The 26,166-nt window shown below is 36.4% G+C and overlaps 1 protein-coding gene across 8 annotated transcripts in view; it reads right to left on the bottom strand.

Moving 5' to 3' along the window:
- Positions 1 to 26,166, bottom strand: part of NEK10 (NIMA related kinase 10) — a 105,267-nt gene that overhangs the window by 59,234 nt on the left and 19,867 nt on the right. For all 8 annotated transcript variants that reach the window (XR_012834072.1, XR_012834073.1, XM_075745765.1 and 5 more), the window contains 10 exons: positions 25,868 to 25,929; positions 24,415 to 24,492; positions 20,318 to 20,382; positions 18,827 to 18,929; positions 18,587 to 18,715; positions 17,932 to 18,069; positions 17,202 to 17,247; positions 16,453 to 16,574; positions 16,148 to 16,250; positions 7,780 to 7,855 (listed from right to left, as the gene is read on the bottom strand). Coding sequence is in view for 6 of the 8 variants with exons in the window: in XM_075745765.1 (XP_075601880.1) it covers positions 7,780 to 7,855; positions 16,148 to 16,250; positions 16,453 to 16,574; positions 17,202 to 17,247; positions 17,932 to 18,069; positions 18,587 to 18,715; positions 18,827 to 18,929; positions 20,318 to 20,382; positions 24,415 to 24,492; positions 25,868 to 25,929 (922 nt within the window). In the remaining 2 variants the exon portion in view is untranslated. The remainder of the gene's footprint in view (positions 1 to 7,779; positions 7,856 to 16,147; positions 16,251 to 16,452; positions 16,575 to 17,201; positions 17,248 to 17,931; positions 18,070 to 18,586; positions 18,716 to 18,826; positions 18,930 to 20,317; positions 20,383 to 24,414; positions 24,493 to 25,867; positions 25,930 to 26,166) is intronic.

Below are 26,166 nucleotides of genomic sequence, written 5' to 3'. Positions count from 1 at the left end.
CATGAACATTATCGCTCTGACGCTTATTCTAATAACTTCTACAAAGAATGCAAGAACTCTGTTCTGCTACAGTGGTCCATGCTTTCACTTATTCTACCAATTAAAGTTATCGTAACAACAAAATCATAATTCTGCACAAAAACTCAGCTGTGAAAAAAACCTCCAAGAAACAGAGTAAGAAGAGAGATGGAACAAACCAAGGAAAGACTAAGGTAGTTTGAACAATCCTTGACAGAGCGTTGAAATCTGGCTACTATGAAAAAGCATGTAACTGAACAAAAGCCACACCAGAAACGAAAGCCCAAAACCCAACTGAAAACAAGAAATAGCTTTAACTGACCACCAAAGACATGGTAAAACAGCAAACACACTACTAAGGAAACATCAATGACAGCACGATGACATGTAATGGCACTGCAAATTGAAACAGCATCCCACGTACCGAGCAGCAAAGTAAAACAGAACAAGAAATAGTAAAGACTTTGAAACAGTAAGGATCTGCCAAAATACCAATATGGCTGACATCTAAGAAGAGAATGGGAAATAACAGGGGAAAAAATTGCCAAAAGTATTCCAAGTTCCTGCAGTTCAGATGTCTAAGTAACACAGTTCATCTGTATGTAGCTCATTTGACATCATTTAAAAGAAAAATTAAACAAAGAATAATTCTAGCAAACAAATACCAGTAACAGACTAACAGATATTTACAAGCTCAGAAATCAGTTTGATGTAATGACTAACCTTATTCTAATAAGAAGTGTTCATTCATTATTGTCTATTCCAAAGGGATTATAAATTAAAAGTCTTAAGCCAATGAGGGGAAAAAACAGAATAATTAATATATATTAAAATAATTGTTATACAAGTTCTACAGAAAGAATTCTTTTCAAGAAGTACATTTTTCGGTTTATAATCTGTTACATTAGTAGAATAGAATTTTTTTTCAGACAGCAGTTTATATTAATCATGGAGTCTATAGAATTACTACATACTATAATGCTTAGAAGAAAAAAAGTAACTCATTAGAAGCTAGATCAGCACCACTCGTTTTCAAATAAGTATAGAAAGTAAGCTGTATGTTTTCACACTCCCTTTCATCAAGAAAACCTATGCTATGACTTTACTTCTAAGCCTTTGTGAGTAAAACTCCTCTTTTATTAGGACAGAAAAAAAAAAATCTGTATGACCTAGTACATGTCACTTTCAAAGTAGTCTGCTTTCTCTTAGCGCAAGATTTTTTTTGCATTCTTTCCTGTCTAGTATTAATTTATGTCTTATGGTGGGGACTTCTATCCTTTCCATTGATTTTTCTTCCAGACATAAATACAGATATCTTCATGCTTTCTTACATTGTTTCACATCATTCCCAGCTTTACTCCCATGTATAATGCTATGTAATACTGGATGTGGTACTAAGTACATTTCAAATGTGAAGTGACAGTTAGTTAGCAAAACTTGTTACTTAATAAAAATTATATAAAGGTAAATCATTTGGTCGTCTTTTTATAAGTCAGTATCTGTCAACTACTTATAATGTTCTTCCTTGAAGTTCATCCAGCTTATCTTTTTAGTAATGGTATGTCTATAATGAAACATAATGTTCTATGCAGAGTTGCACTGTGGCATACAGATAGGGATGGTATTATCTGCCTGTCCTCTGCTATATTATCCCTGTGGATTCCACCTCCAATTGCATTGGACTTTTTGCTGACACACATTATTATAAACCTATGTCTAAACTACAACCACACTATCACAATTACATTTCATTGCTATGTATCATTTTCAGAGTGAATACTTGTATTAATCCACTTTGAGCAGATCCACTGATAAAAATGCTGTATTAATATACTGAAAGGATTATTTAACTTCTGTTACCTTTCTAATCAAATCAGCAAATCCTCTCCAGGAGCCAGCTGTTCCATGAACAGCAAAACTAAAGCAAGACTAGTTTTCTACTCTCCCTCACCCCACAGTACCTTCAGTTTCCTATTCTTTTGGGTACCTAAATACACCAAAGTACTGTCACATGTCACCATGAACTGCAGCTTATTTGGAAGGTAACATCTCAGCTGAGCTTAAACACTTCTACTCACCAAAAAGATTAAACTGTCTCTCTACTTGCTATCCATCACCAAATTTTCACAAACATTGAAAGAACCTAAACTCTCAAACTTGGTTGAAATTGGTGAAATGGTTCAGAGGCTATTTTGAGAGGAAGAAAGAACTGCTAGAAAAACTGGTAATCAGTTTGATCATATAGCATCATAAAGCAGGCTAAAAATTAAGTACGTATGAAAGTACACCACACTCCTGCATCTTAAATTACCCTTCCCAACACACAAATGCTTTAAATAAGTGGAAATACTACCATGTCACCAAATAAGCAATGAGGAAAAACAGTTACTGCAGATCTCTGCATGAAATCTTAGCCAAGACCACCGCATAAATCAATATTGGGATAAGATACGGCTATAAATAGAAGCACTAGAAAAGAAATTTGGGTAACATAACACTGTGTAGTCCATAAACAGAAATTAAGATCAAGGAGTATTTTCTCCTCCAGAGCAGGGAAGATGAGGGACACAAGTAAAATAGTACCTCTAATTACCACAAAAATTAATTTCCTTGAAACAGCACAAAGAGGAAACACCTCAACTTTAGCACAGAAAGCCAAATCATCTGCGTATCATTTTTCCAACATTTTAGAACAATTATGTTTCAGAAAGATCAAGTTAATTCACCAATTAACATGGAACAGTCTCACCTACATCTTAATGATATCTGAGGCATCTGCTCTTCTTCAGTTTCCCAACAGCTTTTTCAAGATCAGTCAAGTTCTCAAAGAATTATGATGGGATTCTCTATTCCATCACAATCTCAAAATTTACTTAATTTCCCAGTGTTTTTCTAAAATTTCTGTATACATATACAAATACAAAGGCAGTTATCATAACCAGGACTCAGCTTTTACTTGTATTTCTTGACCTGTTCTGGATACATCCCTTTCATAAGTTACAATCCTTTTTGTGAAACAAAGAAGTGGCAGGTATACATGAAAGGAAACGTCATTCTCTATAAACATGTACAATTTGCTGTGTCTCTTCTGGGAATTCCTTCAAGACAGCAGGATAATAAAGACTCTGTCACCACAAACTTGGAGCAGATTGTTTCTGGTGATTTATGAGCTGGAAAAAGACTTCAGAATTCATTATCAATTCCCTAAAGCAGTCTTTTCCTCAATTTTTAATGTATTAAGTGTAAACACATCCATTTAATACATTTGGTATTCTAAACATACACATTGCTGGATTTTTTAATTCAAGGACATAACCAATTAAAAGGAATTTAATTAGTATGCTAGTAGAATAAAACCTAGTATGAAGTAGAATTAAAACCATCACAATTACAAAGCATAATTCTATAAGCCCCCCTCTAAACATAAAACTGTGTCTGCTGTTATTTGATGATGACACAGTTTTTTAAAATTTACATTAGCAAATTGATTCAGTCAACCCCAAAACCAAACATGTTTGGTATATAGAGTGATATGTTTTTATCTGAACCACTCTGCATAATGTTGCACAGCCAAGTTTAAACAATAAGCATCAGACACTACTTTCGACATTTATTTTGTTTCTGTACTATATTGTCTGCTCCAAGAAGGGTGGGTTGCATCTCAAACTACTCAGAACTATTATCCTGTCAATTCAGAAGAAAGCAATTTCTGCCACTCTAAAATGACAATACTATCTCACAGCTGGCTCTTTTCCTCCTTTCCTTTTTTTTAATTGCTACTTTTTTGCATATTGTAGATATACATTCCCAATATTTTGATTATTTTATAGCCCTTGACATCTACTTAAATCATACAAAAGAAACTCTGAAAACCAACACACAAAAAACATCTAGTCCAAGCACTGCTTAAGTCTGTAGGCTCTGACTTCTGCTTCATGACTTGTGTTAAAACACTCAGTCAGTTCACCTCATTCGTTGTGAACAGGTTTCCATATCAAAAAGCCCACTGTCATACACAGTACTAGCTAAGTACTTTGAAGGTGGCATTCAGTGCCTTCAGCTGTTCGCAAAGCCTTTTTAACATTCTTAAATTGTTATGACATTGGAAAGATTTTAATGCTTTAGCCTGTCGTTTTAAATATTACTTAAGCATACATTTTAAATACAAAGACATCAGCACAGTATCCTTCACTTCTCTGACTGCAGACAGGCAAGGATCACTGCTTCCATGGTTTTGCCTGTGGAGTAGAACTGTCAAGCAATGTCCCAAAAGACCACTTACTGAGAGACTGCAACACATAAGTTACATTTTATCCTCATGCCTACATCTAAATAAGTGGACAAAGAGGTAGAAAAAGAACTGCCAAAGTCCTAGCTCTGATGTAAACTTTCATATATGAAGACAGGGTATGAGAATAGTAATAAATGTGGTATAAGCAAACATTAAATATGTATATATAAATCTACGGAACACTACTCTCAAATAAAAATTTACTATAAAATGTGAAAAGACCCAAAGACATCAGAGACAGAATCTAACGGGGGGGGGGGGGGGGGGGGGGGTGGTGGTGGTGGTGGGTGTGTGTGTGTGTGTGTGTAAGAATAGTGAATGTAGATAGGATAAGAAAATTATGACTCAGTGACTCTGAAGGCCACTAGGGTGTGTTTTGGAACCCGACACTTCTAAGACAGATCTAACTTGCAGACACTTTACCTGTAACTGTTGTTTAAAAGACCACCATCAATTCCCATCACCAGTTTCTCTGCCCAGATACAACTGAACAAAACAATTACTTCAGAGGAGCCAAAAAAGATGACACATAACCAGTTATGCCAAAACTTTTACTACACTTTACCCAAACTATCACTTGAAGATTATGCATCTGTGGTGGTTCGACCTTGGCTGGAGGCCAGGTGCCCACCAAAGCCACTCTATTACTCCCCTCCTCAGCTGGACAGGGGAGAGAAAAATACAATGAAAGGCTTGTGGGTTGAGATAAGGGCAAGCAGGTCACTCAGCAGCTACCATCATGGACAAAACAGACTTGACTTGGGGAAAATTAATTTATTGCCAATCAAATCAGAGTAGCATAATGAGAAAAAAAACCCCAAATCTTAAAAACCTTTCCCCCCACCCCTCCCTTATTCCCAGGTCCAACTTTACTCCCAATTTCTCTACCTGCTCCAGCACAAGCCCTCCACGGGGTCACAGCCTCCTTCAGGCATCCACTTGCTCTGGCATGGAATCTTCCATGGGCTGCAAGTAGGTATCTGCTGCACCATTAACCTCCATGGGCTGCAGGTGGACAGCCTGCCTCACCATGGTCTTTTCCAGGGGCTGCAGGGGGATCTCTGCTCCAGAGCCTGAGGCACCTCCTCCCCCTCCTTCTTCACTGACCTGGGTGCCTGCAGGGCTGTTTCTTTCATGTATTCTCTGTCCTGTCTCCGGGTACAATTGCTCCTGGTGATTTTTCCCCCCTTAAATATGTTATCCCAGAGGTGCTACCACTGTCACTGATGGGCTCGGCCTTGGCCAGCAACAGGTCTGTCTTGGACCTGGCTGGCATTGGCTCTATCAGACTCAGGGGAAGCTTCTGGCATTTCCTCGCGGAAGCCCCCCTGCTACCAAAACCTCGCCACACAAATACAGCATTACTCACAGGTTGTGCTATGCTTCAGTCGTATTTAGGGAACCATTTAAGTCAGCCTTGCAATCACCTTACTTTGGCTCACCAAGCAGCAGCATATGCATTGGTTTTGAAGGTATGGGACTTGACTATCTAATAAATTACAAGGACTCACTCTTGAAATCACTTTAGGATTTAGCATTTTTAGAGATTAAGTGTCAATCATTATCATTCTGGCACTAGGAAATCACAAGTAACAATTTAAAAAGTGGCAACATGAATTATATTCAACTGCCAAACACTTGAGTTCTTGACTCTCTTAATTCAGAAGAGCCATCAGTAGCTCTCCTGATAGTTTGGAACCTTTACTTATTACAAGCATGCAGGAGGTATATGGCCATCACACGTGGTCACCACAGCAGAAAAGAAGTTTGAAGACAGACATCAAAAAGGCTTGTAAAAAAAGCCTAAAGATAGTCAGTGCCCCAGCCAGTGCAGTGGTTTTAGAAGAAATTTAGGATGAAGCCACTTCAAGTTTTACTTAGAATATAACATTCTGTTAGGTTTTTCTCCTTATTGGCAGGTATTTTTTAAATTAGAAGTTCTGATGAAAACAGAAAATAGTACTACAGACTGCATGCTGTGCAACATTCTTGTTTTATTTATGTGTCATTCATTGTAATTTTCTTTTTCTATTCCCTATGCCAAATAAACTTCACTTTATTTACAGGAGCTAGAATTGGCAATTTATAGTTGTGGGAACAAGAGCACCAGAAAGTCCCTAAAAGAAGAAAACCAACTTCTGACCTTAGAAAGCCGGACACTGAGTAGAAGCAACAGAGTGACTCTGAAGAGAGAGAACAGCAGCTGTATGTAAAAAGGCATTGCAAAGAAGCTGGAACAAGCCCATGCAGGAATGGGGAATATTTGGATCTGCAATGCTTCAACTGAACATACTGTAAACATATTTCCTTAATAAAGCAATAGTTAGGGTAGGCAAAGCTTAAACCAATAATTCGCAAAGGGAGAGATCCAGAACTGTGGCATAGATGAGCAATTCCTTAATTGATTTCTGATGTTAGCATTTCAATCAATAGACATTCTCAGCTTAAATGGCAGGCCCAGAACACATTAACTGCTATTAGATGAATACTGAGCTTGTGCTTTCCATAATTTACGTTTTTACCCAGATTACATTTGCTCACTTTTGTTTGCAATACAGTAACTTCAATTAACAGGCACGTTTGTTATTTATACATCATGCGACACGAAAAGCAATACCTTGTCTGGCCCACAATTACTTTTGTTTGAGAGAATGTGACCTACATATAATATGCTCAATTACATACACTTTTTACATATTGAGGGGAACCTTTGCATAGGAAATGCTTTCTATCCCATGCTCTTGAGGAAACAAAACATGACTCAGTAGTAATCTAGGAACTTAGGTAGCTATATTGGTACCACAATTTAATACAATATGGTTCCTCAGTCTGGCTTGCCCACAAGCAAGATGCCAAAGGAAACTGCAGCTCATTCGGTAGCCTGAATAATGTATTGTGTAAGGCAAAATTTTAGAACAGTCATTTATGCAATTAAGCTTAAATTGCAAACAATGCGTGTCATTTTTTTCTACCTTTGAAAATTTTAAACTTGAGAAAAATTTTTTTTCAGTTCAATTATTATAACCAGATGCCTACTGATCCAAAACAAATCCACTAGCACCAATTTCAACTATTTTTTTCAGAAGGTAAGTTGTCCACACATACAATGTAACTGAACACTGAAGCTACAATGACATTAAAAGCCATCAGAAATTATATATATTGTTTACATATATATGTATATCTTTTGATAGCTTGAAAACACATTTCTTTATAAGGATATAGGTAAATGAATAAGTTACTACATGACTGCAGTTACTTCATTTTTGCACCAACTTAATCCACAGTACCCACCACGTTCAAGAATAGGCAACAGCAAAATAGGCAGGCAACCGACTACTGCAGAGTAGCTGTGAGTAGGTAACTTGCACCTTGTTCCTTACTCCATCGTAACTTGTCTGTCTGCTACAAAAAAAGTAACCATAAAGATGGAAGTCACCAGACTGAATGCTGTATGCAGGAGTACTTACCACGAGTATAGAATGGTTCCCACTACTGATGCAAGTTTGCTGTTTTCTTGCTTTTGCTTTGCAAGCCCAAAGTCAGCTACAAAAAGAAAAAAAGATTCACGTGTCAATAATCACCCTCTTTGCATGACAATCAGTGCTGGTTCACAACAGCTGAAAAGTTGGGGGAGGGTGCAAGGGAGGTTTGGGTTGGTTGCTTTTGGGTTTTTTATCTTTTACATTTTGCAGTATTGGACAATAATATCTTCCTATCTCCACGTTAATCAACAAGTTATGTTGGAATCAGGCCTACCTGCTTTAAAAATATTAAAAACACCTCTGATGCTTTCAATCCAAACTACATGACCAGTTTAAATTTTCTATTAATATATTCCAATCAACTGCATGACAATGGTAAGCATCTAATAAGCAGTGATCTAGTGCCCAAATTAATGGAATATAACAAGGTAATGAAGTTAGTAATTATTTCGCTTTCCTTCAAATTATGATAGCTGGGAAGGAATTTCTTAGAAATCTAATTTCAAAGAAGTATGGGGGGGGGGGGGACACACGACTAATATCCAAATAGTTCATGTTCAAAGATTGCATTTGGTAAGAAATAATGGTGAATCTTAGCCTTATCTTGTGACAACAGCTAGGTATAGATGATCATGCAATTATGTTAATATAAGTGCCTTTTATGTAATTATCAGGTAGTCTTTCACAACATTGTCATACGTAGTCTTTAGAGATGATATTTTTAATCTAAGCTCCATGCAAACAGTTCAAGTTTATTTTTTTCAATTCAACAGTCTACTGCTGCCTCCACACAACAATGCAGCTAAGATACATTGCACTTTATTACATCCAAGCACAGAGAGCAAGAGAAAATCATTGTACTTGTTAAAGTCTGTTAACAAATTTTGTATTGTAATACTGCTTCAGAATTGGGAAGATTTGTGTGGTAAATAATATTGTTTAAAATGTTTTAAGGCTCCTGTTCTATTTGGACAGAGCCTATAGCATAGTTTTTACAGTGAGTTAGTTCATAATTGTGTTAGTTCAAAATGTTTCTACTCATCAAAAAAAGCTGTAGATCAGAAGAAACACAGGTAAGAAAAATGAGTTTCTGTTGCTTCTTGCTCACTGTGAGCCTCAAGGGTCTGAAAGGAGTAGATCTCTTATTCAGAAAGGGCCATTGACAAGAAAGCCAAATCTAGGTACCCAGGCCACAGATCATTTTTGTTTGGACAATATGTTCAAAAAAGGACTCTGCAGTGCCTCAAAAATGTAAGTAGAAAGGATGCTAAATTAACAGGATCACTGAGAGGCCTTCCTTTTGCCCTTGAGTTAAGACAGTCCTTAGGCAGTTCACTCCAGGGAATATGAATCCCAAAAGGAGCAGAAGTTTTTGCAATGTTGATACTTTCCTGAATTAATTGGGGTGCATCATTCTAAATGCCCTCCTTTGGAATTCTTCACATAATATTCTATGAAGAGAGTGTTAAGACATTACATCGATCAACAAATTCAGTTTCTGGTGCTTGAAAGATTTAGTAAAGGAATGAGGAGACTGAACATCTCTGTTCTGGAAGAAGTAATCATTAATGTTGTATTAAAATAGACTACCTGGAAAAAAGAAAGCAAGGAGAAAATCAACCAGATGCAGTATATATATTCTCTTCCTTTTAGACTCAGGTCCTCAGAAACAGAGGGAGAAAAAAACATTTAACAGGCAATAACATTTTCCAAATTCTGCTAAACTGTCTTGACACTAGCAAGAACCTCCTAAATACAACTGGCACCACCAAAGCTAAGGAATGTAATGCAGAGGATAATCAGCTTTATATTAAACATAAATGCTTTTTCAAGCCCATAATACAGAATTGAATCAAAAGGAACTGGCAAATGTTTAACTACATCGAACTAGTGAAATTTCTTCTTTTAATTTATTTAAGCATCTGTCTGCAGCTTATAAATTGGTCTACAAATTTTAATACTCCAGGATTCTTTATTTGGTAGTTGATGCCAAAAGTTGCTACAACAACTAACAAACAAATGAAATAATTTCTGAGAAGTGGGAGAGGCCATTGTTCCCTCTACATTCTTGCAATGCAGGAATAAAATTGGCATTAGAGAGGCAACTCCCTCATCCCCAAATAACAAACCCCCTCATTTTGACTGTTAAATTTTCCCACCTTCCTTAAAAGTAAACATTATCCCTTTCAGACCAAAAATAAAACAAGCAATGGTTATTTTGTAGTGCAGCTGAAGAAAAAACAAAATGCTAGGGGATGACTATGAGGAAGCAGCCTTGAAGCTTTAATGGCACCAGTGGAAAGATCCACCTACCTGCCCAAAAAAGAGAGCTGTCTGTTGTTGTAAAATAATGGTTGTTTTCATCTGCACATGTCATTTTGGAAAAATGATGCTTTTTCTGGTTTTAAACACTACTTTAATTTTTTCAGATTCATGTGAGTTACGTGCATATCACCACTACAACTCATTCCACCTTCCTAATACATGAGTTTGTAAACTAAGGGAAATGGTAGGCCCACCAATCTAGCAAAAAAGTTTTCTAAAATAAAATTTCCATGGTAATAGTTTTTGGTGCTTTGTCTACTGTACAACCTCAACAGACGTAATTTCTTTACAGCTAATTTCTCTAATGATTAGAAGCTTGGCAGCCTTCACTGAAGATGAGATTATTTTTAAGTCTGTTCAAAGACAACAAAAAATTAACAAACTTTCACCATCAAGTAGATCTCTATAAACTATGACTAGACATGCAATTTCACCAGCAATTCATTACCAATAGTCGTATCTCTCCATGGTATTATTGTATTTGACTAGATTTTGTACTGTGATTGTAAACAGTAAGCCTTGAGGTTTTTTCCCTGTATATCAGGAATCTAGAAAACTAAATGTTATTTTAATTTTTTTAAAATTCATTAAAAAAAATAGTCAAACTACCATTCAAGACAGCCCTCAAATAGGAAGAAAAATTAACATAAAATGATGCAGCCATAATACTTTAGCTTCTGAAATGCCCTTCTTCACTTGTTTCCACTTGTTTACATTGTGTTTAGGGTAGCAGATTAAGGGATAACAAACTAGGATTGTTTCAGAAAACATTAACATGCTGGGGAAGAGGGCATGAAGGGAAGAGAGAACTATGAAAAAAAAGAGTAGGCTGACTTGTCCAGTATCTTAACCTCCTACAGAATGATCTCTTCAACTTTCATAATAGCTGAATTACAAAAACTTTCTAAATCTTAACAGTGTCTTTCAATGAACATTTTAGGTACCTGTAATATTTTTCTCTCTTTTTATTGACAGAATCTGGTTTTTTTCATTTGCCATTATTTCCCAAAGATTTCACCTAGAAGATTGATCTTCTACAGTAAAAACAAGAGGAAAATTTTACAGATACTACGTCTTAATAACACTGATCTCATATTTGCACATTTGTTGCTTTATTTTATGTTTGAATCCTATGTTTGAAAATGTCATTAATTTTTTTCTAAAATCAAATATGCACACAAAAACCAAAAGCAAAGCAAAGGATGATGAATGGAGTATCAAATTCACCATGTATGTGAAACTTCAGACCTACTCAGGTCAGATTTTCACTGTATCCCCATTGAACAGTTTCTTCTACCCTGAAAGGCTCAGGATGACACAAAATCACTATGTTTATCTTCAGCAAGTTTGCAGCTGTAATCAAGAAATTCTGTCAGCAACTTACTGAGTTACAGTCCTCTGGAGGATAAAAGTAGAACTTCAATTTTATTTTCCATAAAAGCATATCCCAAAATCAAGATAATCTGCAGTTTAATCAACAGTAGTATATACTTACTCTACTCTTTTTCATTAACAGAATGGGAACAGAATTAATTTCTCATCATTCCCAAATACATCTTTCTACTTATTCTATCATTCTCCTTTCTGTGTGCTATATCAATGCTTCGTAAACTCAGTCTACTATCTGTCAGTTTTGTGAAGCTTGTAACTTCTGCACGAAGAACATTAGCATTGATCCACATCTAGAACTGAAATTTGTAGAGAGAGATGTGATTAATCCACAATAGCATCCAGAATGTTTGATTTACAGTGTGAACATAAACTAGTGGAAAATTCCACTCAGCCTATTATGGGAGCTTTGAAAGTGAAGTACTACAAGCATTTCCTTTAATCTTGGTATGAAGGGTAGCAATTCTGATAATGAAGACTGGTTAAATCTGCAAAAAAAACTAGCACTGATCCAAGTGACTCCAAAAAGTAGTGACTAAAACATGACAGACACTAGCTATATCCACTTTACCTCATTGCAACTGCTTCTCTGGGCATGGCACAGAATCAAGAGCCAACAGGTCTTTTAAAAAGTGCACTCAACAAGCAAGTATTCTGAATTACAAAATTAATAGGTAGCTTTCCTCCAGCATGCAGCAACTATTCAAACTTTTCAAGTCTCATTCACTTCACCATTCTGACACTTCATGGTTGCCTGCTATGATTAGAAGTTATATCAAACGGGCGAGTTGTCTCAAAACTAGTATTCTGCTGCTATATAATCCTAGGTTTCAGTTCCATACAGATCCCTTCTGCTGCTATTGTATCATGTGTACTAAACATTAAACAGAGCATGCCACCCAAAAGAGCATACGGTACCCTTCACAATTCTCCTTGTTATCAGACCTGAAATGTGTCAAAGTTTATTCTACATGGCTGTCTTTGACCATCAAGATCTAAACCTTGCTGTAACTAGATGACACTGAGGAAAAGTGATAATCTACAGTCTTCTGTTCTGCCCTACAGAGGCAGCTGTGGAGCTCTAGACAGAAATATGCTGTGCTAGAAACAAAATACAGCTGCAATAAAAGAAGATACACATTTTAAATTCAGAATAACTTCTCAACGTCTTATATAAAAAGGCTGGGCAGATTAAACTGAAAGCCACAGATAATATTGGTTCAATGAATATCTAAAACCTTACACAAAATAACTTTCATTCAGGCTGTGTCTAAAATTCTACTTTTGTGTGTGTGTCAGAAATTATAAATCAGACATTCAACTTGATCACAGATGTACAGTTTCAGTAACACTTTTCTACCAATTTAGAATGTGATGTTTTATGAAATTGCAGGTTAGCATGATTTAATATTTATATTTTTGTAGCATTTGTAGCTCAACCAATTATGATTAAATGCTGTACTAATGTAAGAGGTGGTAGTTACGGCCCCTTTCCTATCAAATTTATGTCAGAGAACATATGAGTAGGGTGGACAGTTCCAGAAACTACATAACAGCATGCTTAAAGTTCTTTACAGTCAGAAACAGAGATCTCATATCGCCACTAGCCTGGCTAGGATCAGATTGTAAATGTCTGTTTCCATTTGCAACAACACATGACTTAAAAGAGCCTGAAAGAGATTGGGATAATTCAGATTTAATTGACACATGTAAAAGATGTCATGGGAAATGCAAAGGAAGTTACATAATCTTCACATTAGAATGAAGCATCTCCTGGGCTTAGGACTTTCACCTGTATCTTGCATAAGTTTAAAACAAAACAATAAACAAAGACCTGGATAAGGATCATGTCTAAATCACACTCGGTATTGAAGAAAATACAGTGTGACTATGCAGACTTAAAAAATTCTTCCTACTATTACTTCAGGTATTCTTTTTTCAATAAAACCTACAGAGATGATATTCAGAGACAATTTCTAGAAAAGACCTCATAGCTTAATCTTACAATTGTGCCAGGCCAGTTGCAGAGTTCTCTGCCTGTATGAATTCTAGTTTTCAGCAACCTTTCACTATAGGTTCCTGCCTACCAAGTTCTGCTGGAATTGTTCTACAAGGGCCACATGCATGTGGCAATTTCTCCATAACTTCAGGATAAACAAGTATAATTCTTGAGCAGGTTTCTTTTTTTTCTGTGCTGACAACAAGGTGGGAATGTCTCCCACATTAGGCACTCCTTTCCTTTTCAACAAAAGTAAACTCAGAAACTGTATGAGAGGTCTTCATGGGATTTGAAATGTGAGTGCCTCTGTTCTCATATACATGGTGAGAAGTATCTATCTGTGAGTCCCAGAACTTTCTTAAAGTAGTTCATTGTTGAGGCTGCTGCATAGCCATGCACAGTACAGAATGAAAGTCTTAGCCCATAGAAGCAGTTTACTCGAGTGTATTGCTCACTATTTTTTAAATCAAAATCTACAATGAAAGTCCAAAACTAAAGGCACCTCTCTAAGGAAAACATATTTGAAGAACATTAGTTACAGAGGAATAAGCTGCCTTTGTTATATTGCCAGCCTGCAGATTCTCATAGCAGAAGATTAACAAGAGTTACTGTTTCCAGAACAACTGATTGAGAAAAAGAAAAAAAAAAGCAGCACTATAAGATATACAAGCTTCTTTTAAGAAGCAAAATAATTTGGACCATCAGAGGCCATATCTTAATGATGTAGTCACACAACACTGCTTTCCAATGCTACCTGGGTAGCCCACAGGAGTATTATTCTAGTTAGATCAAGACAAGTTTTGGACAGTTCTGAGATTTGAAAGACTCCAGAAAAATGAACTCTCTCTGTTTAGGATGACTGTGCAGCTTGTAAACACGGAACTACAGTTCTGAGTAGATCTTAGAGCAGACACTCTCTTTTTATAAAAGCTGACAGGTTAAATTCACTGCAGAGGCAGATTTAAGATTTCTCAATATTTGAGCGTACACTTCCGCCTTCATCTGACATTTTGTATTAACTTTCATCTAGAACCACTTGAAATTCTCGAATGGATAGTTCACTTATCCACAAATATTGTGAGATATAATTTTCAAGACCGCAAATACTCCAGTCTTTGGCATGCATCGACTGTATGAGTTAGGCACAATACCACAGCATGCACCAATACAGTACATATTTACTATCATCAGAAAGAAAGAAAATTATTCTTAATTTCATTAAGGTTGTAAAACAACAATGCTCAGTAAAATTCCAAAATAATAAATAAAAGCTCTTCAGCACCCTCCAAAAATTCAATATATACTGGTACTAATCTAAATAAAGTAAGTGTTTGTTTAAATATTACAAGAGTTTTGAACCAATCACTGTAGAAATGGTCAAAATAAGTTTCAGTTCTTCCAATTTTCCTCAACTCCTGTAAATCTTTGACAGAACTATAAATGCTTTTCAAGGGCAATTTTGACATTACAGTTGAAAGTACATTTACACTTCTATCTAGATTGGACCACAGGTAAGGCAAAAGTGTTAAATCAAGACAAGAGTGCCCCTCAGTGGCAGTATGTTGGTATAATATACAAATATATGATACTTTAAAATAATATTCTGAATATTTATTTTCATCACTCAGGGACAATGCTCTATTAAATCACCTTCTTTCTAAACAATATCATCACTATGAATCAGAGTTCTTTAGCACATACTTAAATTCATTCATTATTAAATTGTATGTACATCATCAGGTATAAATATTTACTACAAAGCAACAGTTGCTAAATATATTTGCCTACTTATAGCCAAGTGTTTTGTGGTTGGGTACGTGCATATGTCTACACTTCCCTGTTATTTTTAAAGAAGACAGATTTGTTGTGAGAAGTCTTGATGCAAAAATCAATCTGCAGTATTCAAATTGTTTATTTAGTTCTGTGTCCTCAGCAGTGAGAAAACATGCAGTAGTTTTTTAAGAACTTTAAAAACTACAGTATCTGAATTGCCTGTAAGATTTGCTGCATGTACTAGGTTGTATTAATTCACTCAAAGAGCAAAACTCTGTCATACTTCAGAGTACTGTTCACACATATACTGCTTTTTAAGCCTATCCTGAAACCTGCCCAGCTCCTTTCTCCTCACTATGGAGATTATAGAAATATAGGTCAAGAACATTCACTACTACAGGCTTAGACAAATAGCACCTCACTGCAGCTGATCACTGGGAACAACTGACAAGTACTAAACAATGGCATGGAAGAATTGGCATAGAACAGAGGGGCTGTTGTACTTTGTATGTTCATTAGCACTTGTTATCTAATCTGGTTATCTCAATATTCTTGCTGATTTAAGTAAAAACAGGCCTTGAAGCATAACTATAGTTTAAATTTTTTAGGGCTATATCATCTCCTCTGTCATATTTGATATACATAGCTGCAAAAAATATAGTCACGGCTGATGACACCTGGTGGCAATGATCACAAAATCTGCACAACACAACAATATAATAATTTACACAACAGTATAACAATTTACTAGCTTTCAAGTATGGTGACCAAGGCCCAGGAATCTGAAACCTTTGAATAGTTTCAGTAAAGTAATTCTACTCATGTACATCATGGGAAATTCTCTTCAAGTAAAGTAGTTCTACTTACTAATTGTAACTTTGTCTTTATCCCCCAGCATGACATTGTTCGGAGTGAGATCTCGATGAACGATCCTTTTCTCTTTATGCAAATAACGAAGAGCGAGGCAAAGCTTAAAAACAAATAGAAAGAACCTTACAAAGTTTCTTAACTACAACCTGATAAAGGCACATGAAATTAAATTCATATCTGATATTAGTGCCTGATACAATAAGCGTTACTTGGCATTTATTAGCCTAACAAACATAAATGGTGCTACTAATTACATGCAGGAAAGTCCTGATAGCAACAAAAAAAAATATGAAGGCCCTTACTTGGATAAATATATGCCATATTCTTTCTTCTGTAAACTGCTGTTGCTTTTGCTTCAAAGAGTGAAAGTGTTCTCCCAGTGGCACTCCCTCTATGAGCTCCATGACTATGTACAATCTGTCATCTACATGAAACAAAATAAATTCAGAGAATATTACATTTATATAGAAGGCATTTGAAAATAGAGTGTTTGAGGTTAAAATACATTTTAAAAGCTGTTATTTTTTACTTTTTAAAAATGTATTTGCACAGACAAATACATTTTAACCATAGTTCTACTCTTTTTTATTCCATTTTCCCCTCAATTTATATCACAGCAACTATAAGGAATTCACTGTCTGATAATCATTCAGTGGGCAGGTGTATGTAGCTAACTATAAACAAGAAAATTAAGACAATTCAGCTGACCAATCTATACCATTCATTCTACTAGTCACTATAGCTTTTCTCCCTACCTAGCATTCCAGTTGTAAATTTTGCATCCTAAACTCTATAGGATGAGAATGATGCTTTCTACATGTTTGCATTGCATCTAGTTTTACTGATAGATAAACAAATATAAATATCATTCCTTAGCATTTTTTCAATTTGAAAGGAATATAAACCTGTCTGAACCATAGCAGTTCTTGAAGAAAATATTACCATTTATTGCTCAAATTCAACATACTCCTTCAAAGCCATAAGTGCTTTTATTACGTATTTCTATTTCTTCATTATGTACAATGTAGTAATTCTCTGCATTTATACTTACTTTCCAAGAAGGTTCTATAATACCGTACAACATTTGGATGATAAAGCTGCAATGAGGAAAGAAATTCAGATATTTAGAACAGTTAAACTGATGGCACAGTATTTATAATGTTTAGCTACACATTGGAAGGAAGGATTCCACAAGGATTCCACAAACTTGTTCATGAACTGCAGTGCAGTAGACCTTCGTTCCTACCCTAAACACAGAGAAGTGTTGCACGTTACTAGAGCAACCAAGTGGAAAACACAGCATAATTCCTATCCACTCTCCCTTTAATAACTGAAAGAGAGTAAATGAAGTTTGAAGACAGGCAATTAATCCTGCATCAAAGAATTAGCTTTCTTAGCCTAAGAACACTAATGATCAGTCTGTTTCTTTAATTTTCAATTACAAAAAAATACTACCTTCTCACTGTATTTTAAACCCAAGAATTCATTAAATGGAACAAAGACTCATCAGTTTTCTATCACAATCTTAATTTACAGAATCCCTGAAAAAAGTTCAAAATACTGCCAACACAGAAAGTAACAATCTTGAGTAACAAGCATTTGCGTTGCTGCTAACATTACAGTAAGAAGGTTTTCAATATTGACAGCATTCAGGTAAAAGGGGCCAATATTATACTGATCAGACAAAAATAGCATTTGGAAGCCCTGCTATATGGGAACTCACAGTTAATAATGCTAACAGCAGAATGGCCATCCATGAAACTAGAGTCCATGAGACAAACCTGCTCTTTGATGATGGTTAATTCAGAGACAATGTTCTTTACACTGCTGTCTCTGTCTTTTTTGTCCTTTCCAAATGCCGGATTGTGTAAATTGACTTCTTTCATTGCCAGGAGATTTTGTCCATTATGTTTTCTAACCTATAAAAAAGATAAAACCCTTGTAAAATTAATATAGAAAGGATATTATTATGGCTACCAGATTAGTTACCAGAGTCTTCGCTTTTTCTGTGTATGATGTGACTACTCAAAAGAACTGGAGCCCCACAATGCAGGTTAGCAGTATACTGCTGAACTTGCCACAGTGTTCGAAGTGACATTATCCATGCCCAGTGTTGCTTTTCAGATAAAACATGCTTGAATTTCTGTGGTTTTATACAGATTTGTTAGCCTGTGCAATAGACTTAAATGCTGTTTGGGGAAAGGAATTAAAAGAAAGTAGGAAACATAAGAGATACACTGGTCAATGTTATAAGTGCAAGAGGGTACAAGCAAAACCACAGCAAATACTACCAACATGCCCAGATCCATAAAGGCCTTTTCATACGTGCATTCCCCTACTGAAACTGAAAGGAGGGTAGTGCCCAAAAGAGGTATTAGACCCTCTTCATGAAGCCTCCCCTCAAAACGGTCAATTAATATGAAAAGGGAAGTTTACCTTATATACACTTCCAAAAGCTCCACTGCCAAGGTGCTCTAAAATTGCGTAATTGCCTATATGTTTTGTAGGTGCCTTATTCTGATTCATACTCTCAATACTTTCAGCAATTTGCTTCAATTCATCCTCCTGGTTATAAATTAAATGACAAATAAATAAATATAAAATATTTCATGCCTTTCTTGTGGTAAGAATGTGCAAAGAATACAGCTTCTTAAAGATATGAAGGTTTTTATTTACCTTTAATAAATTTAGCTTTGATACCAACTCTTCATAAGCACTGATATCACGCACATAATGTCCAATATCAATGAAGATTTCAAACAAGTCAGTAGGGAAAAGCCTACATAAATTTAAATTTTGATATATTTTAGAAACGGTGTACACAGTAGCTATTAATTTACAGCAAAGACTTTTCAATGTTTATTACAACTTGCTTTAGAACCTTCTAAATTATACGCTTATTTTTTACTAATCTGTTCAGATATTAACTGCCTAACACTACATTCAGAGAAGTTAAAGGACCTTTCAAATGTCAGACTTCAGCCTCCATAGGTTGGGTGTTAATATAAATGCCAGTTTTCCAAACAAGTATAGGCCTCTTTAAAGTTAATGCACCTCCTGAGTTTCCAGTCCTTTTCCTGTTTTTTTCTTATAGCACTTTCTATTGTGCTTGTTGCCACTTTAACCGAGTTCCTTCTTGTAATGCATTAAGCAACAGGATCAACATTTGTAGGTATTTAAAGAATCATGACACCCATCTTAGAATTTTTGTCCAAGTCCAGTCTAAAGGATGAAAATGATTGAGAAAAGCAAAAGCTAGTAGTAGGCAATATTTGGTTAGTGACATGCTTAACTGAAGGTTTCTTTATAAAGTTCTGGCACAAGTAGAAATACAGAAAATTAAGGCATTTAGAAAACTATGAAAGACAGCAAATCAGTCCAGATTTATCACTTTCAAAACTTGACACCATCCATGAATGTTCATTAGAAACTGGGGCCCTTTCAGTATAAAATCCACCTTTTAAAAAGCAAAAATAACACCAGTTATACTTAGAATTCTAGTAATTTATGATACAGAATAAAATCATACAGAAACACTACTGACAGGCAGACCTCCTAGGCAGTATGATTACTATCCTAATCCCAGAAATCAAACTGTTAGGTTTTACATAGCCTTTGTAGCCAATCTGGTGAAACTGTCACCTTACGAGTAAAAATGGATGATTGATGAAAGACATTTTCTCCTTATTGATCCAAACCTTTCAGCAACACTCCTAAGTAAACCAGTGTGATGCAAAGTCATTCCCATGTGAAGGTGGGGAGGGCTGAGAGAAAAAGTTTACTGCTCCCAGTTACTTGCTACTATCCAGGGCTGTAACTTGCATCTGTTAATCTTCAGGATAAAAGTACAGTTTATCTCCAACAGCATTAAATCTGTCCTCAACATATTTTAAATGTTGATTCATGGGAGAGGAAGGAGCCTCTACAGAGCCAGGTTCTCTGGCATGCATACAATAGAAGTCCCCACACTGAACATCTAAATCTTGTAGACTGGCACTGATGCAATACAGGAATGGCTGGCTGTAGCTGTGGATGGGACAGAAGTTGTCCGTTACTATTTCTTCTTGTTGAAAATAAGTGATGTTTAAAAAATACATCTGTCTGATCGGAGTGATGACTTTTGAAAGCTATCCTAAAGGAGTTTCACAAAATATTTTGTTAATGTACCTTTTAAAGATATGTCGATTTCTTTCCATACTGTAGAGAAATCTCAGGGCTCTGAAAGCGTAACACTACAGCAAGAAAAATACTTAAGTTAATGACAAATTTATACACAAATGGAAAAGCCACTGGTAAACATCAAGGATTCCCCTTGACTTTACACTTCAGTAAATCTTGTACTTAAATGACTAGATAGATTATATTATTAACCTGATGATGAAGAGAGTAAAAATATACGAAGTTCGTCTTGTATTTTAAAAGTAGGTAGGGCCACTTAGAGTTAAAAAAGTAAAAAAAAAGTAAAACAAAAAGTGGGTGACTATAGCTATAGCACATGCTGAGGAACATCTAAGTCTTAATCATCTCTTTTTATTTGCAGATAGCTCAAGACTTGAGAGCTGCTCTCTTCTCCCATGCTGAAAAAGGAAAATATAATCAGTGGGTTTGTAACAATGCAGTAGAAACAGCATTTTGCATTTTTTTTTCCTGAAAAATGCAGTGTAGAACACCATAAGTTCTAACAGGGCACGAAAAACAAAAGTGAGAAAGAGAATATGGTCAACTTTTTTTTTAATAGTAAGTTCATCATATTTACATAGAACTTTATGTACCTCCATTTCTATCTTTATGTACGTTAGTTTTGATACTATCTCTCCTGAAGAAAGTTTACTTTTAAAACAGGCAGTGGCATACAGTTAATATGCGTACTTTTATGCAACTCATCTTTAATTCCGTTTATCAAGAGTCAATAATATGGCACATATACGGCTGACCAAATATGACTGTATAAAGTAAGCCAAAGAGAAATAAGGTATTGATATCTGAAACAATGCAGAGTAAATGCCTTTAACATAATTTAGAATTACTTTATTGCATCAGTGGCTAAAACGCTACTACAGTCCAGTGTGATAATCCCTATTTAGACACTGTCTTAGTGATAACCGCAGAATTAATCCCCATGTTGAAAACAAATCTTTCAATATTTAGAAAATGCATTAAAGAAAGAAAATAAAGGCCAAATGCTACTTTTGAAGGAAGCAGGATACTTGAAACATTATAGAAAAGAAACATATGTTAATGCTGCTAAGAAGCAGTTTCTTTTACAGACAATGTTTCTTTTTAGTCCAAAGTAAACTCCACATCACAGGAGAAGGATGGTGTGTTACTATGTCTAACATTCCACTGGGAATCAGTGTCACAACTTAGCTGCACAAAATAACCCAGACCAGCTGGGTCATAGTTGCTACCTTGAAAGTTTTTCATTTTAGAGAGTATACATAGATCACAGAATCATTTTGGTTGGAAAAGACCTTTAAGTCCAACTGTTAACACTGTCAAGTTCACCACTAAACCATGTCCCTAAGTGCCACATCTACATGTCTTTTCAATACATCCAAGGATGGTCACTCAACCACTTCCCTGGGCAGCCTGATTCAATGATTGATAACCCTTTCGGTGAAGAAAGTTTTCCTAATGTTCAGTCTAAACCTCCCCTGGCGCAACTCGAGGCCATTTCTTCTTGTCCTATCACTTGTTACTTGGGAGAAGAGACTGACACCCACCTGGCTACAACCTCCTTTCAGGCAGTTGTAGAGAGCCATAAGGTCTCCCCTCAGCCTCCTTTTCTCCAGGCTAAACCACCCCAGTTCCCTCAGCTGCTCCTCATAACACTTGTGTTCTAGACCCTTTACCAACTTTGTTGCCCTCCTCTGGACACACTCCAGCACCTCAATGTCCTTCTTGTAGTGAGGGGCCCAAAACTGAACACAGTACTTGAGGTGCAGCCTCACCCGTGCCAAGTACAGGGGGACGATCACTTCCCTAGTCCTGCTGGCCACACTATTTCTGATACAAGCCAGGATGCTGTTGGCCTTCTTGGCCACCTGGGCACACTGTTGGCTCATATTCAGCCAGCTGTTGTTCAACACCCCCAGATCCTTTTCCACTGGGTGGAAAAGATCTTACTGTAGAAAGCCCATCAGTGAAGGTACATGATTATAGATTAATAATGAGATAAATAATATTTTAAATGGCAATAAGATTTGTTTCTCTTGCACTAGTATTGTGAGATTAATATTTAACATAAGTGAAGCATATCACAAAAGGCATGATGATTTTTATATATGGTATGTATGCAGAATAAATGACCGATATCACTGCCACCCTTGATGTAATGGAGTAAGATCACTAAGGTAGTATGGTAGAAAGAAGCTGAAAATTTAATCGTGAAGACACAAACCATGGAGCAGTAAAGAAACCAGACCAGCATTGCGAGAATTCTAAGAAAAATGCCTATGAAATTCAAAAAGGGTATTCCAATAGCTGCAACTGTACTGCATAGCAGTAACAATGATAAAGGCAATACAGATAGCAGCATGAGAATCCAAAGAAAGTTTCATTTAAAAAAATACTTCTTATTGTTTGCCTGAAATGGATTTAGTTTTCATATGTGATCACTACATCTAATCTTAATTCTTATGGCTTCGTGTTTAAACCAACTACAGTTGTATAAGGCAACTGTACTGAGCATATGCTCCGGTTTATTAGACTCCATGTTAGTTTCATATGCCCTCTAGGAAGATTTTTATTTATCTCACCCTTAAGCTGATTTAACTGAAACATACTATAAAACCTTGTTGCAGAAGAAATGTACCTACTGCACTGAATCTGCATTCCAACCCTAATCTAGAAGAACTGCGATGAGAAAGATGACAGCACAGTATTTTTTTTTATTTGTGGAAATGCCTTCCCTTGCTATCCAGGCATGTCTACCTGATTGGATAGTTGAGTAGCTATGTAGCCATGTTAGTGTAGGGCTATGCCAGAACAAAGACCAGGTGAGAGGCAGGATTCACCGCTGCCAAGGACCTCCTCACATTTGCCCACAGAAGGGTAACTGGAGCAGCAGCAATTGTGTTCATCCCTGAACACGAGACCACTACTTTCCTATAGCTTAGAGACAGCAGCACCATTTCACAGAGGCTGAAGCAGAGCTACCAGATAATTAGTTATCCTCCCCCACTACTCTGCCCTGGTGAGGCCACATCTGGAATGTAGTGTCCAGTTCTGGGCTCCCCAGTTCAAGACAGACAGGGAACTACTGGAGAGAGTCCAGAGGAGGGCTACGAAGATGATTAAGGGACTGGAGCATCTCTCTTATGAGAAAAGGCTAAGAAAGCTGGGTCTGTTTAGCCTGGAGAAGAGAAGAGTAAGAGGAGATCTTATTAATGCTTGGAAACATCTGAAGGGTGGATGTCTAGAGGAATGGGTCAGACTCTTCAGTCCAATGACAGGACAAGGGGCAATGGACTCAAACTGGAACACAGGAAGTTCCATCTGCATACGAGGAAAAACTTTTTCACTTTGAGGATGATTGAGCACTGGAACAGGCTGCCCAGAGAAGTTGTAAAGTCTCCTTCTCTGGAGATATTCAAAACCTACCTGGACATGATCCTGTGCAACATGCTGTAGGTGATCCTGCTCTAGCAGGGGAGGTGGACTAGATGATCTCCAGAGGTCCCTTCCAAAACCTACCAATCTATGAATCTGTGAATCTGATAACTTTTAGCTTAAGTTGACTCAAACCAGTACATTTGGGGGGGGTGGGGGTGGGGGTGGGTGTATTATCATGCAAAACCAAGAGTCATTCTATGCTTATTAGCTCTATATTTAGGCTACATTTAAATTTGCTCTACTTCATGTTATGTTTTCCTGTATTTTAACAGCCACAGTAAGAAACACATATTAGTACAGTATCAAAACTGTGAGTTTCAATGAAGACCAAGGCACTAAAAAGAAGATCTGATGCTGGGAAGCCTGAAAAAGCAGAGGAGAGATTATAACAAGAAAAATACTCACTTTTCTTTACACTATATGAGGTGTCAGAAACAAAGCTGATCAGAACAGAACAGAACACCAGAAATTGAAACACTATTTAACTTTTAGTTCCTGAGGCATTTGTTATTCCTGGTTTTGTTTCGGTGGGTTTTCTTCCCCTTTGAGTAAGATTTTTTTACTGCACTTTAAAATAAACTTTAAAATAATAAAAAATTCTCAGGGACTCTTTGGGGCTTTCAATGTGCAATGAGCATAAAGGGAGTTACCTGTAATAAATTAGCTTTTTCATCATTCCTTCCTTTGTTTGGTAAAATCAGCTTTGCTATTGTATATATTCCATTTGCCTGGTAACAGTGAAAGGTCAGTATTAATAGCACTCCTTTACATAGAAACCACAAATAAAAACTAATATTACTTCAGATAAATCAGAAGCTAATACCACGTGACAAGTTCTCAACATCCTTCTGCACACCTAAATTATAAGCTCGAATGACTTAAACGTACATAAGAATGAAATCATTGTTACATTTAAACTGATACTGCAGAGAGAACTTGCGAACACATAGTGAAGAAATGTTTCTGTCTCTAGAGGTGAAGGAAACTGCAGCAACAGATCTCCTGTCACCATTAATGTTAATTAAATGATGGCAACAAATAAGAACAATTAAGTCAAATTGTAAACTATAATGATTTACTTAACTGAATAACTGTCACCATGTGGATATTTTGAACTGTCAGGAACCTAAAATCGAGTCACAATAAACATAAGCTGGAGAAACACCATAAGGGATAGCCTGAGGAATAGGTCTGTGCCTTCAGTAGGATTTTGTGAAAACCATACTGTATTTCAGCTTCCATTTTCATGTAACCATACTTGTGTCCTCCATTAATGTATCCATCATGATGGTTTGATAGATGGGCACTGGTAGATCTAGTTACAGTACTGTTCCCTGTTACTTGACAAGCTCCATGCTGGAGACTACTCTCCTCTCTAGCAGAATTGAAGAAAATATGTGTCAGTTCTGCAGAGGTTCTGCTGCAGTTCCTGACGTGTTTTCTTAAACTGTTCATGAAGGCAGAGTTGAGCTAAGGTTTTAGGCTGTGCAGCAGAGCCATCAAGTTATAAACACATTCTGGCCTGCTACCAGAACTGCTGAAGACTGGTATCAAGGCTGTAAGTTGAGACAAGGACACAGGGTGGACAGGTAGAGGGCAGCTACAGCAGAAGTAAATGGTTCTCAACTGCCTGACACAAGAGTTCTTTGCCACTGAACAAGATAAACCTTTAGAGGTCAGTTAGCTTGACTTTCTCGGCATATAACTGAAAGAGCTGCTGCTATTTTTAGTGCCTCTAAATACTACATTTTAAAATGCAGTTTAGAAACACAGTCCTGGGGATGCAGTGCCAGGAAGTTATCTCAGAAATACCAAACTCTGAGGAAAAGAGAAATTATTTGTGAAGCAACAGCATGCCAATATTAAGCTGCACAGAGTTTGTTTTAATAAACTTCATGAAATTCAGAATTTACATTTCTCAGTTAATTCCATGTCTGTATATGCAAATGTATGAAGAAACAGAGACACTAAACTTATATAAAGGCATATTTTCCAATCCCTTTCAAATGCATTGTTTGTTAATTAAATGATGGCAACAAATAAGAACAATTAAGTCAAACTGTAAACTATAATGATTTACTTAACTGAATAAAGTCTTCCTACCTGTACTACCTGGTAAGCGTTAGTCTCATTGAGCATCAATTCAGTAATGGCAGCACAACAAGCTAGAATACAAATTCAGATGTAGCATTTAGGGACAGATTCATAAAGATATTCAGATAGCGTGGTAGGTTAAGTTTAGCTAAGGGCCAAACGCTCACCCAGCTGCTCATTCACTCTCCCTCCTTAACAGGACAGACAGAAAAGATAGGATGGAAAAGTTCATGGGTCAAGATAAAGACAGGGAGGTTGCTTACCAGTTACAATCAGAGGCAAAACAGACTTGACTTGGGGAAAAATAA

This window comes from Balearica regulorum, chromosome 2 (genome assembly GCF_011004875.1).
Source record: "Balearica regulorum gibbericeps isolate bBalReg1 chromosome 2, bBalReg1.pri, whole genome shotgun sequence".
Taxonomy (NCBI): Eukaryota; Metazoa; Chordata; class Aves; order Gruiformes; family Gruidae; genus Balearica; species Balearica regulorum.
This window is presented reverse-complemented; position numbering and strand designations above follow the sequence as displayed.